Source organism: Schistocerca americana, chromosome X, assembly GCF_021461395.2.
Source record: "Schistocerca americana isolate TAMUIC-IGC-003095 chromosome X, iqSchAmer2.1, whole genome shotgun sequence".
Classification (NCBI taxonomy): domain Eukaryota; kingdom Metazoa; phylum Arthropoda; class Insecta; order Orthoptera; family Acrididae; genus Schistocerca; species Schistocerca americana.
Genome location: NC_060130.1, coordinates 352,798,866 through 352,817,517, shown reverse-complemented (window position 1 = coordinate 352,817,517; position 18,652 = coordinate 352,798,866). Strand labels below are relative to the sequence as shown.

The following is an 18,652-nucleotide window of genomic DNA, read 5'->3' as shown; positions in this document are numbered from 1 at the left end:
CAGCCTCGTCATTACACAAAAAAAAAAAAAAACCGTGAAGTCTAGGGAAACGGCACATCTCAAGACGCTTCGTCAAGAAAAACAGATTTTTTTTCTGTGGCAATGTTCAAAGAATTTAGTTATGAAGCATCGAAACCGGGAGTTGTGATTGCCTGTGCCAGTCACTCCTTTAATGTGGCAAACACCAAACTTGCTTCGTTTCAAATTGGGTTGCAAAGGCTACGTGATGGGAAAAAGGTTGGAATCAATAAAAAGAAAATTGAAGATATTCATAAACTGGTTAAGTACAGCCATGGAGAAGACTGAGATTTTTTATAAGGAGATATTTAAATGGCCGACTATAAATGGTAATTCACTATGGTAAATTATGAACTATCCAGAACTTTGAATTCTATGAAGTAGTTGTTTTCATGTTCAACTGAAGATAATCTTCCATTAGTTAGTCAATAAATTTGAGTTTTAGACCAGAAATGTCCAGTTTTGAATGTTTCATACTCACGAAAAGTGCTAAATTCACTTGTTGACTGGGGAAAGCAACTATGTTATAAAATTTCAGTTTTTTTTCAGAAGATACCTTTTAGAGCACATGAAAATTATTTTTATTCACAGTATGTATGATCAGCGTGCAACAAATACCGAAAATTTCAACGCAATCTGTCAAATAGTTTAACTAAAAGACAGTTTCTTGTCTCTCCTGAGCCGCGCGGGATTAGCCGAGCGGTTAAGGCGCTGCAGTCATGGACTGTGCGGCTGGTTTTCGCTACTACCAAATAGGGAGAGAGTGTCACCGGGTATGATAAGCGACTGGGGGTGGCAATCATTAAAACAAAGGTAGTTTTCGTTGCTGTGAGACCTTTTCGCAGTCATGGACTGTGCGGCTGGTCCCGGGGGAGGTTCGAGTCCTCCCTCGGGCATCGGTGTGTGTGTTTGTCCTTACGATACTTTAGGTTAAGTAGTGTGTAAGCTCAGGGACTGATGACCTTAGCAGTTAAGTCCCATAAGATTTCACACACATTTGAACATTTTTGTCTCTCCTGAAAAGAAAGAAAATGTGACATTTCATTTCTCCACCGACCGATTCAGTAATAAATACTAACGATAAAGTTATCTTCTCATTTATAGAATTTTCATTTCAAATAAGTTACTTTTTGGCGATTTTCTCTTTTTTACTTAAATGTATTAAACAGACCAAGGCGCATCTTATTGTCATGAAACGAACTACGTTTGGCATCTTCCTGTGGGAATAACACGAGGTCGATTTGCTAAGTGTTGATGAAACACGAGAGTGAATGTCGCATGCTGGTGTTCCGGACACGTGACGCGGCCAGGAAATTATGTAAGCAGAGCAGAGAGGAATGGGAAATCATTCTAGCGACGTTAAGGGCCGAAAATGGGGAAATACGCCGACGTAAGTGACATTGACAAATGGCAGATTGTTACGTTCCGGCGCCTGGTAACGTGCGTGTCAGAAACGGCGAAGATTGTCGGCTGTTCACGTGCTACTTTTGCGAGCATCTATGGAATGTGTTTGAATGACAGTGAAACCCGAGTGGATGACAAGGCGTGGGAGTCCATTCCTCATCAGAGAAGATGGAGGTCGGAGGCTTACCCTCTCTGTAAAGTAGGATATGGGGCGATCTGCGGCAGTTCTGACAAGAGAGCACAGTGCTGGTGCAGGCACGACTCTGTCAGAGCACACCGTCCAGCGCACGTTTTGAAAATGGGGCTCCGTACGTGTTCCCATGTTGACACGACTACATCGTCAGTTACAGATGCAGTGGGCACAGGGTCCTCGAGACTGGACCGTGGTTCAATGTAATCGTGTCACCTAGCTGAATGAATCACGTTTCATGTTACACAAGGTCGACAGTCGTATCCGTATACATTGGCATCCAGACGACCAGCTGCTCGAAACATGCACGCAGGCCAGTGGTGACAGTGTTATACTGTGGGGGCATTCACCTGGGCTTCCATGGTACCTGTAGTAATCGAAGGAGCAACAGAATTAATGATCACCGTATTAAAATAAGGGAAATAAGAGTTCGCACGGAAATATTTAAGTTTTTGTTTTCCCACGTGCTGTTCGATGAACCCTCTGCCAGACCCTTACTTGTGAACTATAGAGTAGTCATGTAGATGTAGACGACAGCCGTGGACTACGTGAACATTATTGTGGACCACCTACATTCGTTCATACTTGTCTTGCCCGAAGGCGATGGCATCTTGCAGTAAAATGATTGCCGTGCTACAGTGGTTTGAGGAGCGTGATAGTCACATTACGTTATTGTCTCGGCCAGTGAGTCCGCCTGATCGGAATCCGATGGAATACATCTAGGACGCTATCGGGCACCAATTCGGCACCGACAAGCCACCGGCCCGTAACATGCGGGTACTGCGAGACTGCGTATTCAACTGGTCGCACGTACCTCCAGAAACCTATGAAGGACTCATGGAATCCACGCCACGTAGATTCACTGCTGCGCTGCGGTTCAAAGATGTACGCTTATACATTTATGCAACATCGTTTCATCGAGCGAGGTGACACAGTGGTTAAGATACAATACTCGTGATCTGGAAGAGAGGGCTTCGACTCTAAGTCCGGCCATTCTGATTTTGGAGTTCCAGTTGCTTTCGCAAATCACCTCCAGCGAAGGCATGGGTGATTCTTAAAACGGACAATATCCACTTCCTACCCTCATATTTCTGCAGCTGAGGTAGTGCTTCATCTCTAAAAATATTCTCGTGGATGAGACATTACACATTAGTCTTCCTTTCTTTTTAGTTTTTAATTTGATACATTCCATAACGTGTATAGCGATAATTAAAAACTACAGAGAGCAAAATTTGTGTCTTGGAAATACCAACAATAACGCTTCTGTCACTATCAGCAACATAGTGCCCTGTTCGATGATTTTCTTCAGATATTTTCGCGTGTTTGTGACATATATTTTCCCTTTCAACAGCAAAACATACCTAAATAACTTTACTGTATTTCACGGATGCTCTGAATGAGGAATCGGAAGTATTAATATCCCAGAACACCGGTGCCACTTTGCTTGGAAATTGAGTCTCATTCTATAGTTATGGTTTTTTAAATATATTACAGATGTGAAAATTAATGAGGAACAGGGACAGGGCTTAACACTAAAAGCTAATTCTCTTATTTAATGATCTCTATGTCGACTGGTCAGCTAATATCGATATCATAACTACAACTTACGCAAACGACGATAACGAAACGAAGGAACATTAATCTCGGTTACCAATATCTCTTGTCTCTCTCTCTTACACACTCCCGTACATTCTGCGTTTTCTCCTCCAGAGAGAGAAGTTGTGGGATCCAAGTCTGTTTCATAAAGGCGGGCGAGGTACTGACAAGAAATTAGTCGGTCGAAATGGCAGAAATGAGACAATGCAGACACCAACTCTATCTGTGCCCTGCGCGGATTGTGCTAGCTCTCCTGGAAAAAACTGTTAGACTTCAAAAACAATACGCGCCACCAGCACAATACAACCAATATACTGTTTTTTTTCCTTGCGTGGTTTGAAGCAAAATACCGTCTTCCTCTCTTGTATTACGAAGTTTGTGTGGTTGACATGTTTTGTAGAAATGAGTATGCTACTATCAGTTAAAAAGAGGGACCCTTGTATGCTTTGTAGACGTGTAATTACATGAAAACAATTGTGTAAACATCTGTGTTGCAGGTCATGCAGATACTCATTATCTGTAATGGACTTCCTACCTCAGGAAACCCTTAATGACACGCATGTGGAAATGGAATGGCCATGTGAAGTAAGAGAATACTGGGTGGACATAAGCGGACTCGTCATTTTCGTTCGTTTCCTATTCGATTACATTTCAGTCTTCATAGTTGCTTTGGGTCAGTATCACTGCAAGAACTTAATCAATCAAAACTTACCTTCAAAATGTATTTACACTAAGAAATTATTGTTGTCCTTTTCTGTACATACATGTTTTCAGAAATTTTTGCTTTTAGTTCATTTGTAAAGCTGAAGCCTGGTATGACAGTTTAAGAGTACGATTGTGAAGAATGGCACAGGATCTGGAGGACGGTGCGTGGTAATGACAATTCTCTAAGAAAACCTGAGGCCACGCAATACTCAACACACTGGACTCGCATTCGAAACAAGAAGGGATCAAATCCTCACCTGACGAGCCAGTCTCGGTTCCATAGAGTTACCATAATTCAATTAAGGCGATTACAGGAACCTAGAACATAGCCATGGCCAATTGCTTTACCGATCCTTGTCGAAGAAGAGCTTGTGCTTTGTTTCTAATGATCACAATGTCGATGAACGTTAGGCGCCAACCTTCCTCCCTTCCTTTTGCTGTAAAGATTATTGTCTTTGCAACACCAAGCCAGATGAGCGAGAACGACGCTATTGGCAGCTATGTAGGCGTTGCTGTACGTAAAAAACACCTGAATTCGTTTGAGCGTTACAGTTCATATTCAAAAGCAATACTTCTTTCTCTTTGATCTAAAGAAGATAAAACATCGAAATATTTATAATATTATTCAGTGAAATAAATTCGATATTACTGTTAATGTGAAGACAGTAGTGCATAATAACTACCGATTTGCAGAACGAGTTCTACTCCCAGCAATCAACCTTATTTTTTCTTTCTTCGTGTTATTCCGCTTGCTGTGCTTCTTTCACATTTTTCCAACTGCCTTATCGTCAGGTTGCTACAGGCGAGTAGTAGGGGGAGCAGAATGTAGCAAAGTCGCCTACAAAGAATGAGCATTGAACAAGGAACTTCAGCGTTCATGATATATTATTTATGTCTAGACCAAACATACACTTCAAACAGATTACTAAACTAAACTCCGTCCGAACAGGCTGTGAAGGCACAAGGGCACCGACCGGCCGCCGTGTCATCCTCAGCCGCAGGCGTCACCGGATGCGGATATGGAGGAGCAGGTGGTGAGCACACCGCTCTTCCGGCCGTATGTCAGTTTCCGAGACCGGAGCCGCTACTTCTCAATCAAGTAGCTTCTCAGTTTGCCTCACAAAAGCTGAGTGCATCCCGTTCGGCAGGCCGGATGGTCACCCATCCAAGGGCTAGCCCAGCCCGACAGCGCTTAACTTCGGTGAGCTGACGGGAACCAGTGTTACCACTGCGGCAAGGCCGTTTGCTCAGACTACTGCAGACGAATATTCAATTGCTGTTATGGCGGACTCAAAACAACAACGGCACAAGGCATTAACAGCATCAACTGACAAGAGCAGGTCACTGTAGTTGTCTCAGAGAATAGAACTAAACTATTTATGTTTTGCTACTGACTAAAAAAAAAACTCTTTTTAAAGTTTTAGCTGCTATGCTTCAACGGTATTGGTAAGAAAAGGAGAAATCGGTGGGGTGGTAATAGGTTTTCCCGCTCCACTAAAGCCCTCCATTTATGTATCGCTGTGCAAGCAGCGCAGAGGTCACACTATGTCAGATGGGTCTGTGTCTGCTGTTAGAGTAGGCCACACTATCTTTCTGGTGTAGAAGTGTACTCACAGAGGTATTAAGTTTTTCGCTCTGGACAATGAAACTGGCAATGTGAAACTGTTGATATAATATTTTGGTATTATAGAAGATGTAACTACAGGAGAAGAGTGAGTTGTATGTGAACATATAAGGCAATAGTTAACAGAAAAGGATGCTGTAATCCGCGCGCAGTGGCCGCGCAGTTTACGGCGCCATGTCACGGATTGCGCGGCCCCTCCCGCCGGAGGTTCGAATCCTCCTCGGGCATGGGCGTGTGTGTTGTTCTTAGCATAAGTTAGTTTAAGTAGTGTGTAAGTCTAGGGGCCGATAACCTCAGCAGTTCGGTCCCTTAGGAATTCACACATATTTGACGATTTTTGAGGATGCTCAATAGCAGAGGTTACTACACTTCAATAGATGAAGAGGCATCAGATAAAGAAGCATCATATGAAGAGCTTTCAGATGAAGAAAATGATAGTGCCAGGGGTGTGAGGGCTCTAGCAATATCACTAGAGTCGGTTTTCCGGGGAAGTAGCGGTTCATCTTATCAGCCGTCACCTCGAAGAAAAAGAACGGAGTTTCCTCAAGGACATCTGACTGAAGTGTACAAGGTATGGACAAAACAACCGAGGGAAAAAGATGGAAATGTTGATCCTCCCCGTCTGTGTCGTCCTGGATTAGCCATTGACATGACACCGCACCTGAAAGTTACAGAAATGTTGGCACAGAAACAGAAAAGAAAATGTTGAACTGTGACACAGAACTTTGAAAACAGGCTAAAAAACGCCATTCTTGAAACCCTAAACATCTGCAGGATATGATAAATCGTGAATTACGCGATCATTTTATAGCAAAAGACACAAGAAAACTCGCCGATCGAGGTGGCGCAGTGGTTACCACACTGGACTCGCATTCAGGAGGACGACGGCTCAATCCTGCGTCCGGCCATCCTGATTTAGGTTTTCCGTGATTTCCCTAAATCGCCTCAGGCAAATGCCGGGATTGTTCCTTTCCCCATCCTTCCCTAATCGGAAAGGACCGATGACCTCGCTGTTTCGTCCCTCCCCCAACTCAACCAACAAGAAAACGCATTAATACATGACCGCACATTGACACTTTGGGCACTGCAACAAAGAAGAGAACTGACCCTCACAGACCATTGCAGCTCAAAGCTTCCAGCTCGTGGGTTTAAATGTAAGAATAATAATAAAATGGCCCACAAAGTTAACGAGCGTTTGGTTGAAGGGGATGCTGATGTTCAACGAAAAGCTGATCAATTCGTTAGAGAAATCGGATGTCTCAATGAGAAAAAACGTCTCTTACCGGATCAAGCAATTAATGCCTATTAGTCAAGCTTTATTATAATTACAATTTGGATGGATCTGGCAAGTCTTTGGTGCAGTTAGATCCAAAGCTGCAACCACACACTCTTATATGATAATGCATGCGATTGTGATGGATTGTACGCTGCTAGCCCATTTGTATGTTCTCGTATCGCAGCCCACCGGCCATTTTCCTCTAAATATGAATGTAAATGTACCGAACATCAAGGCGTTAGGTAGTAAATTTGCTAATGTCACGAAGAGGGATTTAAAAGCCTCCCTAGAACAAGTAATGCGGCCAGATATACAAGAAAATATTAAAGCCTTCTTTTGGTTGACTCCAGGACAGCCAATAGAGATGACGAACTTTACAACTGTACAGTTCCTGAAGGAGTTCAATTTATGAGGAAGGTGATTCCAGCGAAGGGCACAAGCATTATACAACTTATCAACGTTTTATTCTCCCGCCCACAAAAAAATTTGTGAAATTTATCACAGATATAATTGCAGCGTCTTTCGGCAATAACTTTAATATTTGACATAGAGACCACTTCTTACGCCTTCAATCGGTTGTATATTTCCAGTTCTCGGGGGTACCATTCTCCAACTTAATCAAATTTGCATTTTTTCAAGACGGTGACACCAAAGACTTTCCTTGTGTATTTCAAACACTCTTCGAGTACTGCTTCGAAGAAGGATTAACGCAAGAGCGTTTCCATGAGATCAGTGACCAGCCTGCATCCATCAAATGTGTACATTGCGAGAATTGTCTGTGCAAAGACCATACTATTATTGCTGACTTGCATATTTTTTGCCTTCGATAGTGTCGTCAAGTAAGTAAACTGTCATATTACTGACTGTTTGTCTGTAATAATCAATTTATCTAATAAATCATTCATACCTATAGTTGTCTCGTCGTATCTTTGACGACTAATATCTCCTGTCCTAATAGTTCATAGCAGCTACAATTTTTATGTTGTATGTATCTTTTGCTGCTCTATTAACTGCGCTATGATATGGATGTAATTTGCGCGACAACATATCGTGACCTTTCCTTGTGAGGTATTTACTGTTTTGCGTTTCATGGTGTTGATGAAATGTTATTATTTTACCACGCAAAGAAAGGAAGACAATATGATATAACTAAGAAGGAAAGATACATTTTAAACCTGAAGCAGTATATTTTAAAATTACTTTGCGGCTACGAGTAATCATACAGTAAATGATAAGATCTTCATCGTTATTACCAGTACAACACTCATTTAAAATGAGAATAAGCTATTTTTATAAACCGTTCCACATGGATCTAGTATATTCCTTGTGGCGTAAATCTAACAGAAGGTAATATTCGTGATTGTTAGGTGACATGAATTTCAAGAGGTCAAACACCTCTTCCTTCTTTTGCGTCCTAATAGGACTCCTGTTACTTTACAACTGACAGTCTACCATTGCTAACAATTGCTTTGAGTGTCCATTTTCACAGTTTGAAATCGAAATGACTTAATAGCGATTTCTTGACTGCTGGATTTGTAAAATATAGCTTTGGTTTTAAACACTGAACGTTGGACGAGTGAACGTTACTCGTAATAATCTTTCGATTTGTTTGTGTTGTCCTTCTAGTGAGAATATTTCATGTTCCTTTCTGGTTTTAAATTCATTCTTCTTCGTTTCATAGCTAACAACTGTACTTCATCTTTGAGCTTGTTTAAATGTATTGTAACAATCAGATGCTGAGTGCAGAACATTCAGTATAGCAGAAATCTGATATATTTGGCAAACAGGAATGAACAGAAACAAGAGAATTGTTATCCATAATTTCTACATTCGACTACCACAGCATTTGCCCTGTGTGTGAATAGTTGAAATCAGTAATTAGTTTTTCGCCACTGCATGAATCTGTAATCTACGTGCTTCACTAGACACAGTGCTACTTTTTGATGGTCTTGGAATATTTTAGTTTCAGTCAATACGAATGTGGAAGATTCGCTGTTGGATAAACAATGGCAACTGAAACAGTATAAATTATGCGCTGTGTAGGTAATTGAAGTATTGAATATTAAAATCACATTCTGTAAATGGAATAAGAAAATGTAGCAGTCAGGTTGGTTCATGTGACATAAGCCAGTGGTCTGGTTCTTGATATCTCAGATTTTGAAATTTTTTTGTACAAATGTAGTAGTAGTTCTTTCATTGAAAAATCCCAAATTAATGTTTTATGGACCTTTCATTTCTGACTTATTAATTCTTAGAACTTCCAAAACTGTGTTATTTTTGTTATGTTTTGAAAGATTAAAGTCACCATATCTCAAAAACTGATTGGTTTATAGCCCTAAAATTTGTTCAATTTTTTATAAGCTGTAAAAGCATGTTCTACTTGATAATATTCATAGTAATGTTGAGTTTTCCCAAACCAATTCTTTTTTGAATTCTGAAAATTTGAAAATAGTTTTTTTGTTTTGAAAAAAGTTTGTGAGTCATACATTATTTGTCAATGTGTCTGCCAGATTTCATGGTGGCATTCCAGTGGAACATATTGTCACAAATTTTATGTTACTGGTAAAAGCAGCATCTAGCATATAGAGTGCAGGGCTTTGGACTTTATACAAAATAAGGCTGTGAAATCATATTTTTATTTGTTGACAATTTATTTTCATTATTAGTATTATACACTTAAATTTAAATTCATGTTGGGTTTTCCCATGTTAACTGTGAAAATATTTAACATACATTATAGACATATACTCAATAAAGACTACAAATAAATTACTGAATTCTGTTTTAAGGTATACATGTACATTAATAGTAATGTGCATTAGTACTAATACTAATTAGTACATTCATACTACACTAATACTAATTAATATATAATAATAAGTCATTAATTAGTCATTAAACAATGATTTGCCAGTTATTATTTAACAATGTGGTGTCTGAGTGCCTCACAATGAGGTACTTTTTACTGAACTTCAACGAGAAAGTCATTATGGTGATCCAGTAACAATTTCATCAGAGTCTCTTCTTTTTCTTGTGCCTTTATCCAGCATTTTCTCAGCGTTGGTTTGGTTATGGTCGGTTTTGGCATGGTTAATTTAGGGGGTGTCTGGATCTCCTTCTTGTTGCCACTCCGATAGATGAGAGGATGATGATGAAGACAACACAACACCCAGTTCCTGAGTGGAGAAAATCTCTGACCCAGCCAGGAATCGAAACTGGGCCCCATTGCATGGCATTCCGTCACGCCGACCCCTCAGCAATCGAGGCAGAAAATCTCATTGGAGTCTAAGATTATATATTGCAGAGTTCTTTTAAATGACATTACCTAGTTCTCTCAAGCAGTGATGAGGGATTATTTTGGTGTAACAACACATTTTTTTCCAATATAACCTTTTCACAGCTTTTCATCTGATAGTCTATATGTTCTTCCAGTAGCAGTTGTGGGATTTAAGTTACAAAGTATTAAGCTTTTTTAGTATAATCAATTTATCTGTTCTACTTGTTTATGAAAAAGCAAGAGTTAGTCCGCTAGGATTAGTAAATAAATGGTTTTCTTCTTGCTTTTCATTTCTCAAGCCTTTTACCATTTGTTCTCATAGGCACAAGTTACAAGTCCTGTAATCTGTTTAAAAGGATGCAATCAGCATTGAATTTTATGAACATCAGAATCCTTAAAGTCAATTAAAAAATTGGTTTACACTTGGCTTTGCTCATATGAATAAATTCATTATGCTTCTAAGACCCTGTGACTGCTATGACTTCATAAATGTATTTTGCAAAGGTTCTTTTTATGATATATGATCATCATTTGTCGTATAGAAACAACTGAATGATGACATATTTGCTTTACCCTGTTCAAACCATTGGGAGGAAGGTAATATTTGATCATGTTTTGCTGAATAGTCATGTTAAGAAAACAACCTAAACCACTGTATTAGGTGCATTTATTAAGCCACTGGTTTCATTCTGTATGAACATCCTCACCTGACAAAGTGGAAAAAGGCACCAGTATCATTATTTAAAATGCAGAATCACCCATAAAATTTTGAAAGGCACATGTTGGATTATGACAATTTACAGTATTCCACTGTGTTGTTTTATTGGGTGATTAAGCATTCAGATCATGAAGCTAGTACTCTTCCCCCACTTTATCACCTGAAAACATACTTAACAGGCTGCACATATATGCAGGGACATGGTCCTCTTTCCCATTCCAATCCTTTGCTAATTTAGTCTCAAAACTTCATCTCTACTGAAATGAATTTTTGTCAATAGAAGTGCATGGTTTTGTTTTATTAGAGAGAGTGGTTGTAATTAAACGTTCGCTACTTGAGAGGGCCCCGATGAAAAACGAGGGAATGTAGGACAATGAAACTTTATGGTGACATTTGTAAGGACACATAGAAGAGAAATAACGAATAAACCATTCAAAGAAACACATTTTAATTTCTAGATGAGAGGCTAACAGTTGTTAGTTTCGTACCACTTTTATGTTCCAGGTTACAAACGTTGCTCAGTATGATAATCATCTGCATCCACGACACCTGGAACCACACTAAAGATACTGTTTCACAATAATTGTTCACAGCACTTTTCGAACGATGGATCATGGAATGTTCAGCTGTCGTGACATGCTTTGTGCACTGCTTGAAGACAACATATTGCGTCCAGCATTCTCAGCCATGGCAACAGTAACTTCTTCAAAAATTTGTGGTGCAATTGGCCGTCGGCCTCTTGCAGGAGCAGTTCCCAAATCGTCGATTAATTTGAACTTTGCAATCATGTTCTTCAACCCTCGTGTGGAAAGAAGACTTCTACATTTCCGTTTAATACGTCGATAATCGCGAAGATCAGCAAAACATAAGCTGTTGTTTTGATAAAACAGATTTATGAGTAAAGCCCTCCTCACCTTGTCCAGACCCTGTTGACTGTCTGCAATTGTAGTGCACCCTGATGCTTGTGTTTCAAATCTACATCATTGTACCTATGCCGCCACTTAACTGCAAGGCATGACACTAACACTCCTAACTACGCAAATACTGCAGGTTACAGTCTGAACATCATTCCTATAAAGTTGGCCACCATATGGTAAATAGTTTTCTGCCTACACTGGCTCATGTAGTGAAAGTTTAATTATAACCACACTGAATATTGGAAGTATATGTTTTCTACTGTGCTATAAATATGAACAACAACTAAATTACAAATCGTATAAAATGGAAAAGATGTAATGTTTCTTACATTATTGGTCTTAATTGTTATATGGCATTGTCAAATACAATTTAAAAACGATAAACCCCAAGTATCCTTAATTACTACTCATCAATGACATTTTAACTAAAGTTTTATGAAACAGTCTGCTAGCCATGTACAGCTGTCAATGCAAACTGCAGATAAGTAAATAAATAAATAAAAACAAAATAAAATAAAATTTAATTGATATGTTCCCATTGGAATACCATCATGAAATTAGGCACACATATTAGCAGGTATTTTGTGTGACTGACATACACTTTGTTCCAAAACAAAAAGAAGTCCAATATGGAAATTTTCAGAATTTAAAAAAGGTTGGCTTGGGAAAATTTAGAATTATAATGAGTTATTTAAAGTAGCAGATATTTTGAAGCTTATAAGAAATTTAATAAAACAGTACAATTTTCAGGTACGTTTGTCAAATAGCTCTTGAGATACGGCCATTTTAAAGTTTCGAAACATGACAAAACTTAACAAATAGTTACTCTAATGTGAAGTATCCAAAATATTTAATTTTAGATTTTATATTATTTTGATAGGTAGAGTAAAATGACAGAAAATTGCAAAATTCTAATTCTACAAGTACCAAATTTATATTTTTACTGCCTGAGTTCTCATGGCATGACCCGGTTATCAAAATATCGTTGCTGAACAGTGCCTTTTTTTCATACTGTAGACGTGTTTCGTGCAGTGATGTAATTGTTATTTTCTCTTCTTTGTGGGAAAAAGCTCCATAGTTCGTCTTTTAGGTATTATGTTTCTCATAAGAATCGTTGACAAGTGAGTGAAAGTGTAATTTCTGTGGTTGGAAACTATTTCTAGCCCCTTTTTGTGCTGTATGCTCAGCAGAAGAGTCCCAATGTGAACACCATATTCGAAACTCAGAAGATTTTATACGACGACTGAAGAACCTGCGCCTTGAATCTACCGACTTACTAGTGAGTTTCGATGTGGTTTCTTTGTTCACACGAGTGCGTCTGATGGACTCATTACAACTCATAGGAGCTAAGCTGGAAGAGGACATCTTACACCTTTTCAAACACATGCTTACCTCGACTAACTTTTTATTCAACAACCAGTACTTTGAGCAGACTGATGGTGTTGCTATGGGTAGCCCTCTGTCTCCCATAGTAGCTTATCTTTTTATGGAAGTTTTCGAGGACAAAGCACTTCAGACGGCGATTTTGAAACCCAAATGTTTTTGGAGATATGTAGATGATACGTTTGTGGTATGGCCGCATGGGACAGCAACGCTTCCTTCTTTTCTGGAACATCTGAACCCCCTCCATCCAAGCATCAGTTTCACCATGGAGGTAGAGAAGGATGGTGAGCTCCCGTTTCTGGATGTTTTGGTTCGTAGAAAAGGAGACGGCTCCTTGGGTCACAGTGTGTTCCGGAAGCCTACGCACACAGACTTGTATTTACAAGCTACGAACTGTCATCATCCCTCACAGCGCAGCGGTGTATTAAGGACGCTAGTGCATGGGGCTAGAGCCATCTCAGATCAGGACAGCTTATCGGCAGAGCCTAGCCATCTCCGCTTTGTGTTTGCCCAGAACGGGTACTCCGAGAAGCAGATCCGGAATGCATTTCGACCAGAACGCCCCAAACCTCTAGAACAGCCTGAAGAAGCGGAGAACACCACTGGGTTGGTTTTCTACCGTATGTCGGTGGCGTGTCTTTTAAGATGGGCAGAATTTTCAAGAAATACCGGATTAAATGTGTTTTCCGGCCCCCAGCACGAGTGCAATCAATGCTAGCCTCTGTTAAAGAAAACCTCGGACTGAGGAGACCAGGAATATATAAAATCCCGTGCCACTGTGGGAAGTCTTATATTGGTCAGACGTGTCGTATGGTTAAAGACTGATGCTACGAACATAAACGTCACACGAGGCTGAGTCAGCCAGAGAAATCTGCGGTTGCTGAACACTGCCTTGACACGGGACACGGCATGAACTGTGAAGAAACCAAGATCCTCTCGTATGTTTCCACATACTGGGACTCCATCATCAAAGAGGCGGTCGAAATGCGTATAAACAGTGACCTAATAAACAGAGACACGGGGTTTAACCTGAGCAAAGCCTGGGAGCCAGCCTTGGCGCACTAACGAATCGTCAGCCGCAGATTAGCAACTGCACCGAGTCAACGCAGATTGGAGATGCTTAAATCGCGCGCCGACACCTCGCGCGCGCGAACGGGGTCCGTCGCTCCCGGCCGCATTATCCAGCGCCGCGGCGCGCTTCCGCAGACCGCGACCCGTTTCCCCAGCAGAGGGCTCTGGTGTTCGACGATTGGTCTTCGATGACGTTATGCCCCCGTTGGCGCCTGCGCTGTTCTAGAAAGCCAACATATAAATTGGCGAGCTTCTTAGCGACGCGACCTCGAAAATATCCGCATCCTCTATACCTCCCGCCGTCTTGAACCCCCTCACCCCCTGGTTGCTCCTCTCCTCTCCCATCCCCGCCCCCTGCCACGTCTTCACCGTTGTGTCCCCCCTACCCTCCATCTCTACACCCTCCATCTCCTTTCCCAAGGTGGCTTCCGTCAACTCCCCCTCCCGGATGATGCCCTCTCTCCCTCCATTTATCCTTCCTATCAACTCTGATCCTCAATCCCCCTCCTTTCCTCTCTCCTTTCCCTGGGCTCCCTCTTCCCCCCCCCTTCTGTCCTGTTTTCTCCCCCCTAACCTCTCCCTACCTCCCTTCTCCCCCCCAGTCCTTTTGTATTCCCCTCCTCTGCCTACCCCACTCCCTGTCGCGTCTGCCCCCCACCCCTCTTATGGGTCCTCATCCTCCTTCAGCTCCTTTCCCGGCTCCCCCCTTCGCTTTTACTCTCCTTTCCCACCCTTTTTTGTTTTCCCATCTTCTGTCTAGTTTCCCCCCACCTGCTCTCGGCTGTGGTGTCACATTTGCCAACTTTTTAGTGCAGTGTTCCAGTGACTATTCAGTGTTGTTTGTCTTTCTTGTGTTGCGAACAGAAACCATGCTGTCGCTCGGTGTGAATTTTATGTCCTTTGCGAACAGAATCCAGACTGTCGCCGTGTTTTTTTTTTAATTGTCTATTGTTTTCCCTGTCTGCTTCGTATGTATTTTTATTAGCGTCATCATCCCTGTGTTGTTGTTTTAAGTTCCACGATTTCTTTTCGCCTTATTACTCTCTAAGTCTCCGATTTTATCGCCTGTTTTTTATTATTTGTTCTCTTGATCTTTGTCACAAAATCTGTCGGCTGAAGAGCGGCGTACTAAGCTGCTGCCAGCCCGCCCCCTTTGGGGGGAATTGAAATTCAATAAATGAAAAAAAAGCGACGCGACAGCAGCACCTGAAGATGGCGGGCAGTTGTCTCGCTGAATTATTGTGCGGTTTCTACAATATTATCCGGAGTAATTCCCGGGAACCTATCAAGCAAGTTTTAAGTGTGTGGTATTTATTGCCTCCCAATACATCGCAGTGGACTCTTCTTGCAGTGATATTTGTTGTTGTTACTATCCTATCACGTTATAGACCATTTTCTCCTTCATTTTTCGCCCTGGTGTAGTGGAGAGAATCAACTTAGGAATGCTATAGTGCTTTATAAAACTGTGGCGATATAATTTGAAGTTTTAAATGGTTCAGATATCTCTAAGCACTATGGGACTTAATATCTGAGGTCACCAGTCCCTTAGACTTAGAGCTACTTAAACCTAACTAATCTAAGGATATCACACACATCCATGCCCGAGGTAGGATTCAAACCTGCGACCGTAGCAGTAGCGCGGTTCTGGACTGAAGGCCTAGAACCGCTCGGTCACAGCGGCCGGCTGAAGTTTCAACTATCATTTTAAAGAGCACCGCGTCCAATCGTGACGTCAAATTCCTCATCAGTTTATTGTGTGTTTTGTCATGTCTCACGCAGAATGTTTTTGAAATTCTCACTACCACTTCCAGTTGTGACGCTAAGGAACACGAAGGTAAAGTAAGAGAAATTAGAGAGAAATTAGGACTCTTATGGAAGCTTTTAGACGTCGTTCTTCTCTCGTTCTGTTTGCAAGTGGAACAGAAAAGGAAGTGACAAGTAGTATTGCGTGGTATCCTCCGCCGTGCAACGTACGGTAGGTTGCAGAGTATGGATGTACGTGTAGTTGTAGATGTAGTAAATTCTAGCCGATTATCTTCTACAGCTTAGTGGTTGTAGGGCAAGAGTTCAGGAAATTTTAATCCCTTTTGAATTTCTAACGGATATTTCGTGTGGTCCAATTCGTTTGCATCGCCGTCAACATCCAGTTCGCCTTATGTAGGCTATATATTATCTGATCAAAAGTTTACGGACACCTGTTAGTGGACATTAATGTACGTGTGTCCACCTTCTACCTTCATGACGGATTGAAATCTGCTGCGGGAACTTTCAGTGAGATGTTTGAATGTCTGTGGAGGAATATCAGCCCACTCTTCCTCAAAAGATGAAACCAGAGAAGGTAATTCTGTTGAGTCGACATTGTAACTAATCCCAAAGGTGTTTCTTTGGGCTCAGGTCAGGACTCCGGGTAGGTCAGTCAGCCTCAGGAAAGTTATTGTCCACAAACCATTGCCTCAGAGATGCTGCTTCATGACAGGATGCATTGTCATTATCTGCAAACTGTTCCTCCATTGTATGCAGTGCACAGTGCTGTAAAACTTGTTCATATCATTTTGCATTTAGAATTTCCTTAAGCACAATAAGAGGATGACACCCTAACCGCAAAAAGCACGCCCATACCCTGACACCACTTCGTCTTTGCCGTACTTCACCGTTGACACTACACATGATTGAAGGTAACATTCTCTAAGCATTCACCAAACCCAAACAGTTCCATCGGTTTGACACAGGATATAGCGTGATTCATCACTCCAAATCACACGTTTCCAGTTATCTGCTGTCCAGTGGCCTCGCTGTATACCCCACCTCAACGGTCTCTTGGCACTGTCTGGAGGAATGTGTGGCTTATGAGGAGGTGCTGGTAGCACTTTGGAGCTCACGAGTGATTCCTTCCACAGACTTCAAGTGATTTTTTACAACCAATGTCCACAATGATCGTCGGTTCCTATCCATCAGTACATGAGGTCTGTCTAGTTTTGTTTTCCACCATGTCCTTGAAGGATTTGTTACTTGGGTGACGTCCAGTAACTACTACACATTCGAAGTCACTGAGGTGCCCTGACCGACCCATTCTGATATTACTGATTCTCTGCCGACAACACAATGCTCGCTATCTCCTCTTATACTGACGGGTCTGCTTCACGTGTTATGTAGTGGTCAGTTTCATATTACACAGGGGTGTCCACATATGTCTGATGAAATAATTTATATTCGCTTGGATGAGATGTTAGCGTCTAAGTCATTGTCTGCGTTTGTTAGTGTGAAGTTCATGAAAGTGTGGTCACTTGTTGTAAGTCCGTGTCAGACCTTGTAGTTTTCAGTGTGCTGACTAACTTGCAATTGTGATAGTTATATTTCTTGCTGCACCTGTGCAAGTGCCGAAAATAGGCGTGTTAAGTGTTCTATTCATGAAGTGAAACCCGAGTTCTAATACGGCTTTCTGAAGGTAGAATCCGCGTTCGTCAGTTTTGCGGGAGGATCGTACAAACATAGTACCGTTTTATCATCATACAGACTCCACTATGGAGTCCAACGTAATAAACATCTCTGGCGTTGAGAGGCATCTCGACGAGTTAAAAAAAAATAAGTCTCCAAGTCTAGATGGAATCCCAGTTCGGTTTTACAGAGTGGACTCTTTGGCATTTGTCCCTTATTTAGCCTGCACTAATCGCGAATTTCTCGCAAGAATTGAAAAAAAAAAGTCGCCAAGTCCAGATGGAATCCCAATTCGGTTTTGGCATTGGCGCCTTATTTAGCCTGCATTTATCGCAAATTTCTCGCCCAGCACAAGGTACCAAGCTACTAGGAAAAAGTACAGGTGACTCCCGTACATAAGAAGAGTAAAAGAATAGACCTACAAAATTACAGAACAATAACCTGAACGTCGGTTTGCTACAGAATTCTTCACCACATTCTAAGTTGGAATATATTTCCTCAAGGCAGAAAAACTCCTGCCCACTAATTGTATGACCTGTGCGAACTTACTATACTAATGCCGTTTATGGTACAGTGTGTGTCACCAACGAGATCACTGATGACGTCATCGGTGAGTCATGGATTTTCGCCAACAATCCCATGTCTCCCGTCTGACAAAGGAAAATTTCTCTATGCATGAAATGGCAGAAATTCAAATCTTCGTGGGATATTCAAAATTTTGGCGTGAAATTAAAAAACTAGCCAAGTTGCACTAGTTTGTTTCCTATGCAAGGAGGGTTGTTATCCTAAGTATAAATTTGCGGGAAATTCAAAATGGTGCATTTTTATGCTGGAATACTGGCCCTGCCTGTATAAAATCACAATCTGAGACTTGGAATATGAACACCAACCAAGCTATGACGCCAGAATCCAAGATGTCTGACCTGGAATACAAGATGGCGACTGTGGCATACTGGTGCAGCTCTATGATGTCACAATCGAGCTAAGACTAATCAGGCTATTTATAACATTCCAGAATTCATCCCCAGAGCTGTAATA

General features: G+C 41.2%; 1 protein-coding gene across 2 annotated transcripts in view; it reads left to right on the top strand.

Annotated features, from left to right (window-relative positions):
• Positions 1 to 18,652, top strand: part of LOC124555545 — a 336,715-nt gene that overhangs the window by 214,699 nt on the left and 103,364 nt on the right. For both annotated transcript variants that reach the window (XM_047129501.1, XM_047129499.1), the window contains exon 3: positions 3,706 to 3,881. In XM_047129501.1, the coding sequence (XP_046985457.1) occupies positions 3,706 to 3,881 (176 nt within the window). The remainder of the gene's footprint in view (positions 1 to 3,705; positions 3,882 to 18,652) is intronic.